Genomic DNA, 18,066 nt, shown 5'->3' on the forward strand with positions numbered 1-18,066 from the left:
CTATTGTGAACAGTGCTGCAGTGAACATTCGTGTGCATGTGTCTTTAAGGTAGAATGATTTATATTCCTCTGGGTATATACCCAATAATGGGATTGCTGGGTCGAATGGTAGTTCTGTTTTTAGCTCTTTGAGGAATTGCCATATTGCTTTTTACAATGGTTGAACTAATTTACACTCTCACCAACAGAGCATAGGAGTTCCCTTTTCTCTGCAACCGTGCCAGCATCTGTTATTAATTTTTTTTACTTTTTAATCATAGCCATTCTGACTGGTGTGAAATGGGATCTCATTGTGGTTTTGGTTTGCATTTCTCTAGTGATCAGTGATGTTGAGCTTTTTTTCATATGCTTGTTGGCCGCATGTATGTCTTCTTTTGAGAAGTGTCTGTTCATGTCCTTTGCCCAATTTTTAATGGGGTTGTTTTTCTTCTGTAAATTTGTTTAAATTTCTTATAGGTGCTGGATATTAGACCTTTGTCAGATGCATAGTTTGCAAATATTTTCTCTCATTCTGTAGGTTGTCTGTTTACTCTGATGATAGTTTCTTTTGCTGTGCAGAGGCTCTTAGGTTTAATTAGATTCCATCTGTCAACTTTTGTTTTTGTTGCGATTGCTTTTGGTGTCTTTGTCATAAAATCTTTGGCCATTCCTATGTACAGGATAGGATACCAAATATTTTTTAAAAAGAAAGAAAGAAAAGAAGAAGCGTTGTCAAGGATTTGGAAACATCAGAACACTCGTGCATTGCTGGTAGGAATATAAAGTGGTACAGTGTCTATGGCATAGTAATTCCTTGAAAAATTAAACTTGGAATTACTACATCATACAGCAATTCCACTTCTGGATATCTACATTAGAAAATCGAAAGCAAAGACTTGAACAGATATTTGCACAACAATGTTCACTATTCACAATAGCCAAAAAGTAGAAACAACCCAAATGTCCATCGATAGATGAATAAAATGTGATATATACATGTAATGAAATATTATTCAGCCTTAAAAATAAATGAATCTCTGACTCATGCTGCAACATAGATGAAACTTGAGGATATTATGCTAAATGAAATAAGCCAGACACAAAAGGACAAATACTGTATAATTCCATTTACATGAGTTACTGAGAATAATCAAATCACAGAGACGGAAAATGGAACCGTGGTTACCAGGAGATGAGACGAGGAGGAAGGGAGGGGGTTGGTGTGTCATGGGTACAGAGTTTCAGTTCTGCAAGATAAAAAAAAGTTCTGGAGATGGATAATGGTGGTAGTTATGCAATAGTATGAATGTCTTTAGTGCCACTGAATTGTACACTCAAAAAGGGCTAAAATGGTAAATTTTATGTTAGGTATTTTACCATGATTTTTTTAAAGTTCACTTTAAAAAAAAAATCAGGAGCCAGCACCCCTTTTTGCACCAAGTCTTCCCATCAGAGCAGGGACAGGCCAGGGAGGCTACCTGTGTCAGAGCCACAGGGGACAGTGGTTTCAGGTGGGGATGGCTCCTGGAGACGGGGACAGCCTCGTTCTCTCCTGTCCAATCTCTCGCCGGGAATGACATGCAGCTAAGTGGTGGAGCCAGCAGCCAACCCAGAGACCCTTGTCCTTATCCATCTTCTGCTGTCTGTGCCCACAACCCAGTCTCCCCCACTGTGCTGAGGTCTGTGCTCAGGCCCAGGCAGATCAGGCACCATACCTTCCTCTCTGTTCCTAGGTTCAATCTTTGCCTCAAATGCCCTTGGGTCTCTTGAGCTGGAAAACGAACATCTGAGAAAGATATTGACGGCTGACAGCAGGAAAATCAGAAGTATCTTTGCAAATTAGAAAATAAAGTGAAAGACCTCATAGGTGATACACTTTCTACAGAAACTCAGCTTTGTTTCCCTATTCTTGTCCCATCATTGTTACATTCCTGGCCCAGCTCACCCTCGGCACCGGGCGGCACAGCCCAGGAGTAAAACTGTTCCTCACTTGGACAAACAGTGGGGACATGCAATCCACAGAGCACCCAGTTTATTTGGCCTCCCGATAGGTTTCTGCTGCAGCCTGAGTGAAGTTTACATTTACAAGAAGACCCTCATTCTCTATCTTATAAGGTCCTCTTGGAATATTCCAGACAGGAATGGAGCTGACGAGATGCTTGGAAGGGTGCAGGGCTGCACGAAGCCACCTGTCCATTTCCCCACCCTGAGACCGGGTCGCAGTGGATGAGCACCCGTTTTAGGGACCTCAGAGGTGGGAAGTCCATTGTCACTCCTGTGTTGACATCACACGCTAGAAGGGAGTCCTGTTTCCTCTCCCTGAATCCCTGACACTGCAAGGAAGTTATTTCCCTGACACTGCAAGGAACTCTTGGGACGTACGGGAACTCCTGGCCACTAGCCTTTGTTCAACAGCCCTTCCCTGTCGTCAAGGAGTGATGCCCCCACCGCCCCCTGGCTCTGCCGCAAAGCAGGTGATTTAACTTTGAGTCATCTGGGTGACTTCTCAGAAGCCGTAGAGGCTCACCAGGGTCTGTTACAACGGGAAAACAGCTGAGTGTGAGACGCATGGAGACCCAGCCTTGACCACCACTGGGGAGGACAAGCTCAGAAGAAGGAAGAGGAGTGACTGGGAGGGAGGAAAACGCAATAGGACAGTGGCTCCGCAACTTGAGCGCCACAAAATCCCCTGGGGCCTGTGAGAACACAGATGTCGGGGCACCTCCCCAGCATTTCTGATTCAGGAGGGCTGGGCAGGGCCGGAGAATCTGCATTTCCAATGAGTCCAGGGTGGCGCTGAGCCTACTGATCTGGGATTGGATAAGGATGCCCCGTGCTGGACATTTCTGGAAGGGACCCTGGAAGGGTTCCTCTACTGCCTCAGGACCAGCCTTGGTGCCCACCCTCCTCCATCCCCACCTTTGTGCCCACAGCAGGGCTGAGTCCTCCCCACACCCACCAGCCACCCCATCTCTGCTGCTGCTGTGCTCTGCTCCTCGGACAGTCCTGGGTATTTCCCTGTCCTGCTCTGCTCTGCATCTCTGAAAGCTGCCCCGGGCCTACACCCTTGGCAGGGGCCCTGACCTCCGTGACTTGCCAGTTACCTGCTCCTTATAAAGCCCCCACCTGCAACCTGACTGACAGACTCAGGGATCCTCGTACCTGCCTGTGATGTCTTTTCCTACCCAGCCTGACCTCCCATCTGCAAAACCCTCCCATTCTTGGATGCCCAGCTTCACATCCTCCAAGGACTCTCCTCTTTAAGACTTTCCAACTCCCAAGCATTAAAAATACCTCTTTCTTCCCTAGTGCCCACAGAGCAGTTACTGTTTCTCAACTATGACTTCTTATGAGTAACATTGAAAACACAGATAGATTCCTGTTCTCTACCAAAAACCTTTAAAAATTAGGAATTAGCTGGGTGTGGTGGCATGTGCTTACAGTCCTGGCTACTCCGGACGCTGCAGCAGGGGGATCGCTTGAGCCCAGGAGTTCAAGGTTGCAGAGATGGTGCCACTGCAGATTGAAACCCTGTCACTAAAAAAAAAAAAAAATACATAAAGTAAAATAAAAATAGGTAGATAGATGATTGACAGATAGATATGAAGGTATGATATAGAGATATATGCCATACTTCATTGTTATTGAGTGTATGCTTTTGCAAACTCATCCCCTATGCACACTGCCCCACCTCTCCAACCCAGATCTGGAATATATCCCCAGGCAGGAGCTCCAATAAATCACTCATCTATGTTGTATTATAGTAATTGTTTATACATATATAAACATAAATTTACACTTATTGTTACTATCTGTGTGTACATGTTTATGGTAGGCAGAATAATATCCTCCCCGCCTCCAGCAAAATATGACAAAATAGGGCCATCTCCTAATCCCTGGAACCCATGAATATGTTACTTTCCACGGCAAAAGGGACTTTGCAGATGTGATCAAGGTTGAGATGGGGAAATTCTTCTGGACTATCCAGGTGAGCCCAATCTAATCACACGAGCCCTTAAAGTGGGGATCCTTTCCCCGATGTGGGCACGGAGAGGTGCAAGCATGGAAGGGTCAGAGACAGAGGAAGGGGCCACCAGCCCAGGGGCAGGAAGAAGCCGGGAAGCACAGGAGAACAGAATCTCCAGAAAGGAGAGCAGTACCGCCACCTTCACATTAGACCCAGGAGACCTGGGTCAGACGGCTGGCCACCAGGAGTGTAAGATATTAAGTTGGCATTGTTTTAAGCCACTGTGTTTGTGATAAGTTGTTAGAGCAGCAGCAGAACTAATATAGCGTGTGCGTGTGTGTGTGTGTGTCTGCATACACATGTGTGTGCACTTGTATCCCTGCTACGCCAGAGTTCTTGAAGACAAGATGCATGCTCAAATCACCTTTGTATCCCTTATGGAACCCAGAAGGAACCGTCACAGTGTGAACACACTAGTGTAATTCCACCCATATATTAGTAATTCTTAAATGACACAGAATGTACATTGACTGGGGCTGACATTCATTTCTAAGCCAGGAAAAATGGTAATGAGGTGCAAAGAGGAAACCTGTTGCCCTGGGGATTATCAAAATCTCTCACCTCAGAAGAGGCTTTCTGGGAGACGTCATGGCCCAAATCAGGCCACAAGGAACTGCATCTCTGGTCTGTAATTATTTCCTTTGATAATGATGAGCTAGACTCATGCTGCTGCCAGTAGAACCCTAGAGCTGCTGCACCTCCTTCCAGGGCCTCCACCTTCCACTGATCCGGCCCGGAGGCAGAGCAGCAGCTACAAGGGCCAAGTCACAGCACGGGGCATCAGAGGACCCCAGGCCGGGCCCTGCCCTCCAGCCCCTCACCCCTCTCCTTGCTGAATCTGGAAGCCACCTAAGTCCAGGCAGGTGGTTGGAGGGATAGAGAAGGCCCAGGGAGGTTCTGGGTGCCAGACGCAGGGGAGGAGACCAAAGGCGGGGAGAAGAGGGTGTTCCCAGGAAGGAGACGCCCTGCTGGGAAACCCTGACCCCAGCTGGTGGCCAGGATGCCAGCTCTCTGCTGAGCCTAACAAGCCTGGTCACAGATACAGCATCGAAGCCCCAGTCCCAACCAGCTGGGCCAGGTGTGTGATGACATCACGGCTCTAATGACCCTGCCAGGTGACCAAAATCAACCTCGGGTCTGGGATAAAGAGTCACTGACATGATAAATACTGAAAGCCAAGCAGATAAGATGAAATGGGTGGGTGGTTTCCCTTAAAGAGTTACTGAAGGGTTGTCCAAGCCTTTGACAACCTTCATCTGATGAACAATTATTGGTTGCACGGTTGGTGTGAGCCAGGTGTGGATGCAAAGGTAAGCAACACTTTCCCTGTCTAGGAGGAGGCAGAATAATTAAGATTTCTTGGGAGTAAAATCTGACCCAGCTCCGAGCACCTGCTCAACAATCTTAGCTCTTTTATTTACATTTATTCAGTCTCAGATTTGCTCCCCGCTTCCTGCCCCCATCTCTCAGCTTTTTCTTTTAGTGCAAGCATCTAGTCCTTCCCTTGATACCAATGCAAATAGCCAAGACCCTTCCATTCATGTAAGACCCCATCTTCTTCCACTGCTAAAGAACTCTTGACTTAGTACAACATAAAAGACTTAAATTGTTTTCGGTTTATCTACATGAAGCCTGGCACTTTAAAATTTCCAAAGGATATGGAGTCGCTTTGTGACCTTTTGCAACTTCCTTTCTTTGCAAACCAATACAGAAAAAGGTGTCCATCCTTCAAGCAGCCAGTTAGGTGGTTGATAAATACCCGAGTTCTAAGAAAGAGGATTCCCAAGGGAAGAGATAACTTCTGCACCTCCTCACAAGAGTGCAGCGTGCATGGGATCCTAATTTCTGAACCTGGGTCTTGCATTTCTAAGTCATTCTAACGGCAGATATTATGAAAATATTCTCACTCCCCCACATCGCTCAGAATCTTCTTGTCATCAGATAATGTCTCATAGAGGAAGGAGTCATTTTCTGGGAGCTCTAACCACAAAAAACATCTGGAGCCTTCTTAGAATCCAGGGTTAAAGGTCAGGGTGATTGGAACATTAGGGATGGTCACATCATTCCTCTCCTAGCTTTACGTCAGGGAAACATGTGGCACCACAGTGTGACTCAGGGCTGCGTGTGACATCAGCCTGCATGCTCTGGGGGCACGAGTGTGCCCTTATTAAAAACAAGCCCTCAAGAGATGAGAACCAATCTTTGGAGACACCAGCATTAAATGCCAGGAGCTTGGCCGTTGGCTGTAGGAATTTCCCAAACAGCAACATCTGTTACTAAGGAAACGACAATATCACTGCAATCCTCTAGCAGCTAGTTTTATGGCACTGACCAGAGAGACAATGGTCTTGCACCTGCTCACCTACTCTGTCCTCCCAGCAGCCTTGCCAGGGATATGTGTATGACATCCTCAGCACCCCCTCAGATGTGATATTGTGTGAATCAGCCCATTCCTCAGATGAGGAGACTGAGGCAGCTGGGAGGTGTATCCTGCTTGGGTCACATAGTGAGTGAGGGGCAAAGCTGTGATGACGAAGGTCTCCCACTCCAGCCCCCTCCGTAGAGCCCTGTCCAGGACATTGAGGCCAACCCTCACACCCGCTGGGTGGCTGTTTCTCAGAGTGTTTCCATCGGTTTCCTCAGCTCTGCAGACCCGGCCTCCTCCACTTCCTCCCTTGCCTTTCTCTCTCCAGCACACGCTCACAAAGAGGAAAAAGGCCACCGCAGCAAGCCAAGCTGTCCGTCCAGCATGCACCATGGGCCGACACCACGCCAGGCCTCCTCTTGAACCTCTTCCCTACAGAGGCCTTGCCGGCAGCCACAGAGCCTTGAGCAGGAAGCGGCAAGGAGGCGGGGTGGGGGGGCGGGGGGGAAGAGGGAGCGGCAGGAGGGTGGGGGGAGTGCCGAGGCTGGGCCATCACCCTGCCAGATGCTGGAAGGCACTTGCTTTTATGCTTTCAGAGGCAGGTCCCTGGAAGGTGGTCTCCCCAGCTGTATGCATTTCCTAGGGCTGCCATAAAAATGACCACACACTAGGTGTTCTTTTGTTCTTAACAGAAATTTATCCTCTCATAGTTCTGGAGGGCAGAAGTCTGGCAACAAGGCAGTAGCAGGGCCACGCTCCCCTGAAGGCTCAGGGAGGAACCTTCCCTGCCTGTCCCAGCCACCATCCTGGGCATTCCTTGGCCGTGGCTGCACCGCCCTCATCTCTGCCTCTAGCTTCACGTGGCATTCTCCCTGTCTCTCTCCCCTTCCTAGAAGGAGAGCAGGCATTGGATTTGGGGCCACTCTAATTCACTATGACCTTATCTTGACATCTGCAAAGACCCTGCTTCTAAATAAAGTCACATTCTGAGCTTCTGGTTAGACATGAATTTGGGGGGGACATTATTCAATCCACTTACCAATGTCCTGTACCCACCTCCTCTGCCAGGCCTCTCCTGCAAACAAGCAGGAGTCTACCTGTCACCTTCCAACTCAGGAAGGTGGGGCTTGGGTCCCAGCTTCCCGCGTCCTGCCCCCATCCCTCAGCTTTTTCTTTTAGTGCAAGCATCTAGTCCTTCCCTTGATACCGATGCAAATAGCCAAGACCCTTCCATTCGTGTAAGACCCCATCTTCTTCCACCACTAAAGAACTCTTGGCTTAGTAGAACATAAATGACTTAAATTGTTTTCGGTGTATTTACATGAGGCCTGGCACTCTAAAATTTCCAAAGGATATGGATTAGGGGATGGGATGGGGGGATGAAAGGACATCAAGTTTGACTCCGTCCATACTTGGGGAACAACTGCAAAGTTTCCTGGGGTCTACGTAGGCTGGAAAAGACATGTTCCCAAAGTTACACAGCCTTCGTGCCTCAGAGATTCAGTCTTGCACGGAATGTCAGGCAACCAGTTTTCCAACTTCGGGTTTCTAAGTCAATTTCTTCTCAAGTTCTATGCGTCTGTCTATTGGAAAGCCCTGCAACTGGGGTCGGATGTCTTGGCTGGGCTTCAGGACTTTATCACATTGGGTGAGCCCATGGGTCCTCAGTCAGAGATTCCACAGTAACCTACAGAGAGATGAGGGTAGAAATGTAGCTCACTGTGGCAACCCCGTGACCACCAATGGGAACCGCCACAGTGAGAGTGCTTCCCAAGCTCCACGAGCCACCCAACCCTTCCTGGTCAGATCAGATCACCCCAAATGACTGTTGAGATGCACTCAGTGGGTCAGAAAGGCAAGTGGGTGAGAGCAGATCACAGGCCTCCAAGAGCAAGGTTCTCTAGGAAGGAATGATCCAGAGAACAGAGTGGGTGTCAGATGACTTGGGAGAAACACTGTTCCGTGTAGTTGAGGAGATTCAAGATTTAAACTTGAAGAGCTGAGTCAAGTATGAAATGGGGCTTCTGTTTTTCCACTGGGTTTATTCAAACAGTGGGTCCCCTGCTTCTTCCAGCCCTTTCTGTGGTCAAAAGACATCATCGGTCATGTACTTTCTGTTTCCTCTGTCCTGCTGGCCCCCAGGTTCCAGGGAATCCTTCTGCCTTCCAGCAGGATGACACCTGATGAAAAAAAAAGAATATCGAGTCAGTTCAAACTGTGTGCATCTCCACGGCACAGCTAGCTGCCCCAGGGGACTGCTCAACTCACTTTGTACTTGAAACATTTCTTTTTTTAACCTAAACTAAATTTAGGAGCTAGCCAACAGAATAGAATAACAGGAAAACTCACGCCAAAGCCCTGGCACCTCCCACCCTGTCCCACCCAGCTTCCAGCTTCCTCTTTCCTTAGCCAAGAACCCTGACAGCCTGACCCTGCCGGCAGAAGGTCCTGTATTTCCCAGCAGCTGAGAGCAAAGATTCAGAGCTTCACACTGGAGCCCACCCTGCAGAGCTCCTTCCAGCTAAGGAACAGAGGCCAGAGAGCTGTGCACAGCCCACGGCCCCTCACAGAGGGTGATCCCAGGCAGAAAAGGACTCAAAATCCAAATCTGGCCACTCACAATCCCCTTCCTGCATTTACTTCCTCATTTCCCTTACAGGTACAGGGAGAACAGAAATGTTTCTGTTTTAGCATAATGTTTGTTAGACAGGTTGTACTCCACGGGTGTGAATTTTCTAGAAAAATGTGTCCATTTTATATTTCTATTCAGTTGACAAATTTTAAAAATTAGTCTACTTTCAAATTCACAGTTGAAAGAGTTTTGTAGAATAAGACTAACAGTGTTTTACAAATAAGAAGAGAACCCATTGTTTTTTCCCCCTTTAAATGGGATCTAAGCATTACTCAAATTTGGAAGAGAGAAAAAAAGCAGCGTTAGAATAGAATCGATAATCCAGTGGTCCTCAAGGTGTGCTCTTGGGGCCAGCAGCATCAGCATCACCTGGGAGCTTGTTAGAAATGCAAACTCCTGGGCCTCACCCAGATCTTCTGAATCAGAACTCTGAAATCTGTGTTTTAACACGCCCTCCAGGGAATTCCGACACAACCTAAACCTGAGAACCGCTGTGGCAATCTAATGAATATTCAAATTGTTATGCTAGAACCTGGAATTCTAGCATCTCTTACCACATATTTTTAATTGAACCTAGGGCGTTTCTGCACATATTTTCACCTGCCACCTATTTCCCTTTGGAATGGGTCCCTTTGACCTATTATATGATGCCTCAGATCCCAAGAGAGATTTCAACACAACTCCTGGAGTTGCTGTATGATGGAGTAACTACTATTCACAGGGTTTGCATCATTCGCTGAGCAGGTACCAGACACAAGGCACTGCACAAATTCATTTAATCCTCCCAACAACCGATGGGATTTAAAATAACAAACTAAAAAAAAAAAAGAACCAACAACAAAAAACACTCTATTAACTTCATTTCATGGATGAGAAAACTGAGGCCCAGAGAAGTTAAGCATCTTGCCCAAGGTCACACAGCTGACTGGGACAGAGTTAGAGCTGGAGCTCACGTTGCCTGGTCCCCATACTCACAAGATGTTGACCCTGCAGGAAAGAAAAATTATCTGGGATGCTTTCCAGAACAGGATAGACATCTAAACCTCTAGGGACTTCAGAGGCAATGAAGTCCACTCCTCCATTTCACAGATGAACATACTAAGGCCCAGGGGTCTTACAGGGCAATGGTACAGGGTCTCCCAGCTGGCTGCAGCAGAACCAGGACAACCCTGAGGTCTACCATACTGTACTTTTCACTTAGAAAAGCCACAGGCCCTGGGTGGCAGATGGAGAGGACAGGGCTTAGGTCACGCATCCACAAACACTTGGCTCCGCTTCAAAAGCTTTCACGGTTCCCAAAATGCAAGAACTAGAGGACTGACCTGATGTGAACAAAGAATTTTTGAATTCTAATTAATAATGAGCCACATAATTATCTTCTTTGGAGGAGCATATTTAACAGGAATAACTCCGCGCTAATAAATCAGTTTTTTCTAAGGAAGTCACGACTTTTTCCGCCTTGTCACCTCAGAGAGGATTTCTGCTCTAAGCTGTTTGAGCCTGTTTCTGGTTTCTATGAGGCAGAGAAGCCAAACTGTGCTGGTGGAAACCTGTCTCTTTTTTTTCTTCCTCCGCCACCCTGTTGCTTCTTTTTAGCTGCTCTTGGCCCCCCGACCCTGCTCCCGTCTGTGTGTCTTCTGCTTTTACAAAGGGTGAGTTTCCACTGTTTCTTCTGCGATGCTCAAACATGATTGGCGTCCACCCCCTCCCTGTGTCCGGAACTGGTGTTTGAGCCGTAACCATTTCCACAGCCTTGACTGGTTTTCCCTAACAAAATATACCTTTGAATAAATGGCCTTATTGTGCCACCACCTTGGTCTCTTGAATGACAGTTTCTTCTCATGTGATTACAGTGTAGCTTTCATTGGAGATTTGTTTTTCCCAAAACAGCCTCTGGGATAAAACCCCTCTGGCCCTGCTGTGGGGTCACTGGTAGCAACATGCCTGCCTCGTGCCCACTTCCACACAAGGCATGGGGCCACCAGCCATCGTCCCAGCCCTCCAAGAGGCCTTGTATATTCCCTGGGAAGACAAGGCATACGCTGAATTCAGGAATATAATGCATCATTCAGTAACTTCAGTAACCCCCATCCTGGGGGAGCCACAGACCAGGGGTCAGAAAGTACAGAATTACAACAAGGTGTCTAGGAACTCAGGTGTCCAACAAGCATTGTCTGAAATCTGAGCAAATCTGATTGTTTTGCAATAAATATGTAGGTGCTATTAAGGCTAGCAAAACCCCAATTGCCTTAAAAGGGTCAATAATTTATTTATAACACCTATTTGACAATAGTTATTTTCTCAACCAACAAATACCAACCTATCCCATGAGTCTTTGAGAAGTGTTGACATTACAAAGGACCCTCATTCCAAAACACCAGGAACCCCTGATCCAAGCAGTCTGTGTCCTGGGAGGTGAAGGTGTGGGGGTCACCCCAGCAGGGCCTGGGGAAAGGCTCTTTGTGGGGAGGGGCTTCTCACCTGCTTTTGTGCAGGCAGTGGGGTGGCAGTGGGACTTAGGTAAGTGGGCGGTGAGTGGGCAGGGCCCACATTCCCCAAAAGGGAAGAGACTGTGGAGGTGTGGGGGAAGAAACAGTCCGACCTCAGCTTTTGTTCTGTCCTCCCTGCACTTTCTTACTAGCAGCTGGAGGTCAGAAAAGGGTGTTTGTTCAGGGCTGCTTGAGTGGGCAACGAGCTGAACCTCTCTGAACATGGCTTCCTCTTCACAGCCTCCAGCACCCACGACCTGGCTCACTCCCCTCCTGGCCAGCCAAGACCGGTCAGTTGGAAATACAGCCCCCAGAGCCAAGGCTGACGCTGGCCCAAGGCACTCGCTGTGTGTTCCGCCCCAGCCCTGTCAGGCCAGCACCTCCAGTAAGGAAAAGAGACTTGCTCCGTGGAGCTTGCAATGTGTTTTGGGGTGGGAGGCAGGGATTTGGAGAGGAAGTTGGATCACCTAAAATGCCGACAAACAGACGTACCTTTGCACAAACAATGCCAACATGTTGGCAGGATTAAAGTCATTCTTGTTGCTGTGAAAACATTTTGATTACGTAAATAAAATAGTGCATCCCCATGGCTGACCTCCAAGATAAGGAAAGCGTGCCCCACGCCCATAAAATAAGAATATTCTTTTGAACTAGCCAGACCTAGAGGCTGGCTGTCAGGGCTCCTGAGGGGCCCTACCGGAATCAGAAGCCATCCTAGCCGGCTTCTGTGCCCTCATTCCCGATGCAGCCTCTTCCTGGGGGGACAATTGAGAAAACCCAACCCGGATCAGGCCCTGGTCTCCACTGGCTCCCTGACCTTACAGCCAGGGCCACTATCCTGAGTCTTCAGGCTCAGTGGCACCAGTAGCTTTACCTCCAACAGCCAGACCCCGCTCTCAGTTTCAATCCTTGTTCCCCGTGGCTTCCAGGATGGACCCAAGCTCCGGAGAGATGTGCAAAGCCCTCCCAGCTCTGGCCTGCTGGCCTCCCAGGCCATGACCACACACACCCTCTTCTCCTGCCATCCCCAGGCCTCCCTCCAGCTCCCCTAGCCAGGCTTCCCTAGCCGGTGTCCCAGGAGCCTGGCCACTTCATCTGTGCCGCTGCTGTTGCACAAGTTCCTGCCCCCCCGTGCTCCTGGTCAATACACCCTCAGCCTTTGCATTCCATGTTCATCTACCCCTTGGTCACTCCACAACTCTCTGTGGCCCTGCCCTGGGGTGGGTGCTGCGGTGTATTGAAGAAGACAGAGGCTCTGGGGTCTCATGAGGCTTATGATCTATTCTACTAGAGAGAAGCTGAACGTAAAGTTACCCATGTTGCTATTTAGTGACAACTGGTATCAGCGCTACCCTCGGAAAAGAAGGCTGAATGCAGGAAGAGGATGCCAGGCTGGGGCGCTGAGGAAGGGGTCGCGTGTGGCCCGCGGGAAGGCATGAGGGGCTGTCCTTCTGGAACAGGAAGTAGAACATTCTGAAGGGCATGTCACACGTTCTTCAAGCTCACTCTGGCAACCGCTGGAGAATGGACGGAAAGGAGCTAAGGATGGCACCAGGAAGTCACAGGGGCAGTGTTTGCTACTGTCCAGGCAGGAGATGGTGATGGATGCCCTGTCCCGGAGGGAAGTTGTGGAGGCTGATCCAAGTGCACAGAACAACTCTGTGCTATGGGAGAGGAACGGGTGTATCCTTCCGGATTCTCCAGGAAACTTAACCTAGGAGACATAGATAGATAGAGATGTATTACAACGAATTGGCTTGCATGATTATGGAGGCAGAGAAGTTCCAAGATCTGTGGTCAGCAAGCTGGACACCCAGGAGAGCTGAGGGTACAGTTCCCATCTGAGTCCAAAGGCCTGAGAACCAGGAGAGCCCAGAGTGTAGGTTCCAGTCCAAAAGCTGCAGGCTCAAGACCCAGAAAGAGCTGGTGTTTCAGTCCTAGTCCAAAGGCAGGAAAAAGCCCATGAGCTAGCTCGAAGGCCAGCAGGCAGGAGGAATTCTCTCTTACCTGGGGGAGGGCCAGCCATGTTCTACTCAGCTCAGGACCCTCAGCTGATCTCATGAGGCCCCCCCACACTAGGGAGGACAATCTACTTTGCACACTCATCACCTTAAATGATAAACTCATCCAAAAACAGCCTCACAGAAATGCCCAGAATCATGTTAGGCCAAATATCTGGGCACCCCATGGCCCAGTCAAGTTGGCACATAGAATTATTCATGGCAGGGAGTTATGGAGGTTCTGAGAAGCAGTGTGGGGAGGTGGGTGCAGGATGTGCAGACACACACACAGGTGTGGAGCTCAGATGAGAAGAACGAGCAGGGGTACAGCCACAGGCATATGGAGGTTACTGGGGCCCCAGGAGGCCATGGAGGCCCAAGAGGAAACAGGCTGGAGTTCAAGGCACATCCAGGACAGAGCCCTGAGGACCCCCAAAGACCCCACTGCTGGAAGTTTGAGCAGATCAGAAGGTGCTGGAGGTAAAAGCACCTGGGAAGGGGCTGAGGTGGGACTGGCCCAGGTGGGTCAGAGGGACCCTGTGCAGTGGGGCTCTGCACCCAGCGCACCTACCACTGACCCCTCATGCACCTGCCCATTCACCCAACAGTAAAATTCGAGGAGCGAGTGAGAAAATTCTCCTCTCCAGCTACCTGTCACCCTACCCCTAGCTTCCCTAGTCTCATTTAAGGAAAAGCAAACCAATTTCCTTTATAGAATGTGCCTGTAAGGCAACGTGACACACAGCTTACAGCAGCCACCAGCAGACTTCACTCATGCCATAAGTGGCGCCCTCTGCCACATTCTTGTCCTCAGAAGCCCTGAGCTCGCCGCACAGGGCACCTCAAGATGGGAGGGAAATGCCTGTTCCACCAACAAAGTTAGATGAGTAAGACACCTGCTGCAACCTCACCCCTCACACACACACACACACACTCACACTCACTCACTCTCATGCTTATACTCACGCCTGCACACTCACTCGTACACACTCTCACTCACTCTGGTGTCCACACTCTCAGGCTGACGCTCACTGACATACACATCTGCACTCACATGCACACACACACATACATGAACACCTGCACATATACTCTCACTCACATATGCTCACATACACTCCCACATACACAATCACACTCACTTTCCCAATACACACATACACATTCTCATTCATGTACCACATACACACTCAAATGCTCACATTCACACACATGCATTCTCACATTCACATACACCACATGCACACACACACATGCACACTCTCAGATTCTCACGCATTCACACGCACATCACATGCACAATCTCAAATGCTCATATACATTCACACACCCCACATGCACACTCTCAAACTCTCACATTCACACACACATCACATGCACACACACAAGCACAATCTCAAACACTCACGTTCACACACCCCACATGCATACTTTCAAACTCTCACATTCACACACACATGCATATACTCACACATGCACACTCTCACATGCTCACATTCACACACCCCACATGCACACACTCCTCACACATCCCCATGTTTCCGGCCACACCTGCCATTCCACACCCATTCCCTGTGGCCTGAGAGCCTGTCTGCAGGAGAAGGGGCCTCCCACAATGCACAGGGAGTGAGGGAGGCTCAGAAAGCCAAGCCATCAGCAGACCATTTAGGGGACCCTTCCAAAGCAGTGGCTCATCATAGAAGTGGCAGTGAAACACGGAATAAATGGAGTGAGGAGGTGAGGCAGACACTAAAGAGAGGCTCTAAAGGGAGACACATTTCACAGGAGGCTCTGCTGCCTCAGGGAAACACAGCAGAAGGCAGGACCAGGGCGCAGCCTGTATTAGTCCATTTTCATGCTGCTGATAAAGACATACCCAAGACTGGGTAATTTATAAAGAAAAGAGGTTTAATGGACTCACAGTTCCACGTGGCTGGGGAGACCTCACAATCATGGCAGAAGGCAAAAGTCACATCTTACACGGCAGCAGGCAAGAGAGAGAATGAGAACCACCCTTTTTTTGTTGTTGTTGTTTTTTTTTTTTTTTTTTGAGACGGAGTCTCGCTCTGTAGCCCAGGCTGGAGTGCATTGGCGCGATTTCGGCTCACTGCAAACTCCACCTCCTGGGTTCACGCCATTCTCCTGCTTCAGCCACCTGAGTAGCTGGGACTACAGGTGCTCGCCACCACGCCTGGCTTTTTTTTTTTTTTTTTTGTATTTTCTTTTTTCAGTAGAGACGGGGTTTCACCATGCTAGCCAGGATGGTCTCCATCTCCTGACCTTGTGACCCACCCACCTTGGCCTCCCAAAGTACTGGGATTACAGGCGTGAGCCACCACACCCGGCCTGGTTTCCCCTTATAAAACCATCAGATGGCATGAGACTTATTCACTGCCACTAGAACAGTAAGGGGGAAACTGCACCCATGATTCAATTATCTCCCACTGGGTCCCTCCCACAACACATGGGAATTATAGGAGTAAAATTCAAGATAAGATTTGGGTGGGGACACAGCCAAATCATATCACAGCCCTCCACTGTCAGGTGCCTGGCACTGTACAGACGTGGGAATCCAGGCAGGATTCTCTGCCTGAACCTCTCTCATGAAGACAAGGAGGGAACACACAGCAGGCAAATCCCAGGGACAAGCCAGGTCGTGACTTTGTGCCCCTAGTGAAAGAAGGAGCCGTTCATTTCATTCATTGTGAGGCGGTCTACGTGCAAAAATCACGTGAGAACCATGATGGGCAGTGCTTTAAGACTTCTATAAATTAATATTCAAAAATGAAAATAATAATCAGATTAGATTATTTTGGATTTGGACTTTTTGAATTCATTTCTCTAGCATTTTCATTTCACATATTTTTTAAACTTTTAGTATTGAGAGAAGCATGAGCCAATTATCTTTTTCAGGCAATCACAGTATTGGCGTTGTGTCTCAGCAGCTGGGGGTTGGGGCCCTGGATTCAAAGCATCCATCTGAACACATTGTCACCCATGCATCCTGAGAGAGACAGTTTCATGGAGTGGAAGTGTGTGGCCTGGAGGCCCCAAGTAGGCCACCAGGCATGTTTTCCACGAAAACCGAAACTTCTGACGGGATTACTAAGATTGGGAGATTTCCGTTTCTTGGACGCCAGTGGAGGGGCTGCGCCAGCCTTAAAAGAAATCACGTGAGCCTCCACTAATCAGCAAACAAAGGAGAAATTAAGGTTCTGCCCACTTTTGTGGTTTTTGCTTTTCTGGAAAGTTTACATTGTGCATCCTTAAGTCATTACATAACACTGTATTAATAAGCAGTTGACTCAGAACTCCAGAGGGCTTCTGAGCTGGTAAAGTCCATTGCATGTTACTAAGTCTATTCTTCCTCCCACAATAAAATCTTCCATCTTCTCTGAGTTAGGCCTTCCTCATCAGAACCATTTCTTTTCTCATTCAGCTCTCTGAGGTTTTCTACTTATCATCCAAGTGTAGTATCCACTGATAAATTACACAGATTCACAATCCAACCACTTATTTTATTTCCTCCTAACATTTGGAATAAGCTACTTCCTGCACCAGAGCCTCTGTCTGTCATGCCTTTACTGGATCTTATTTTGGGGGGCTGACCAGTTGCCTAAACCCACATGCACCCTCTCACCTGGGTTCTCAAGAACTTCTATTTTGGACACCATCAAAAAAAAAAAAAAATCTTGTTAAGTAAGATGAACACTTACCTGATGGCAGAAGCCTGTTGAGCTCATCAAAACTTTGAGATAACCAGGGTTCCTGGAATCTAAATCTTCCTACATAAAATAGCAGAATAGCTGATCAAATAAGAGTCAGACAAGTAAGGTTTAACTTTGGAATCAATAAATGGGGCTGGACCCAGTCATTCACCTACATTCAAACAGCAAATAGGCTGGGTGTGGTGGCTCATGCCTGTAATCCCAGCATTTTGTGAGGCGGAGGCAGGCAGATCACGAGGTCAGGAGTTCGAGACCAGCCTGACCAACATGGTGAAACCCCGTCTCTACTAAAAATACAAAAATTAGCCAGGTGTGGTGGCCTGCTCCTGTAATCCCAGCTACTCAGGAGGCTGAGGCAGGAGAATCACTAGAACCCGGGAGGCGGAGGTTGCAGTGAGCCAAGATTGCACCATTGCACTCCAGCCTGGGCAACAGAGCGAGACTCCGTCTCAAAAAAAAAAAAAAAAAAAAAAACCAACCAGCAAATACCTGTGAACAGCCACCTGGGCTTTGCTGAAAGGTTCTCCCACTTCTGATGAGGGTTTGTCTCTTTTTAAAATTTCATATACGCAAAAAGTGAATTGATCACAAGAGATTGTATCCAATGAAAGCCCCTCTCCCAGGAATGTTAAGGGGAGAAATAAATTTGAGTGTACAGCTGCGGGCTCCTGGGGAAGGAAGTGCTCAGTTAAGTATAGTACAAGGCAGCACGACACTAACATGAGGCTGAGGTGACTCTCTAACCACTGGCTGACTACAGTATCAACATCCATACAAAGACAGTAGCAGATTAGAGGAGGACACACATGGCCTGCCCTCAAGCTCATTCACAGCCCACCACATCAA

The 18,066-nt window shown here is 48.3% G+C and overlaps 1 protein-coding gene across 4 annotated transcripts in view; it reads right to left on the reverse strand.

Annotated features, from left to right (window-relative positions):
• Positions 1-7,192: 7,192 nt before the first annotated feature.
• The window catches only part of LOC129022577 (uncharacterized), a 118,380-nt gene continuing 107,506 nt past the window's right edge, over positions 7,193-18,066 (reverse strand). For 3 of the 4 annotated variants that reach the window (XM_063659882.1, XM_063659880.1, XM_063659881.1), the window contains 2 exons: positions 12,845-13,206; positions 7,193-8,551 (listed from right to left, as the gene is read on the reverse strand). In XM_063659882.1, coding sequence (XP_063515952.1) covers positions 8,458-8,551; positions 12,845-13,206 — 456 coding nt within the window. In that variant the 3' untranslated portion in view covers positions 7,193-8,457. The remainder of the gene's footprint in view (positions 8,552-12,844; positions 13,207-18,066) is intronic. The other variant, XM_063659883.1, reaches the window with a different exon arrangement.

The sequence above is a fragment of the Pongo pygmaeus genome, chromosome 22 (genome assembly GCF_028885625.2).
Source record: "Pongo pygmaeus isolate AG05252 chromosome 22, NHGRI_mPonPyg2-v2.0_pri, whole genome shotgun sequence".
Taxonomy (NCBI): Eukaryota; Metazoa; Chordata; class Mammalia; order Primates; family Hominidae; genus Pongo; species Pongo pygmaeus.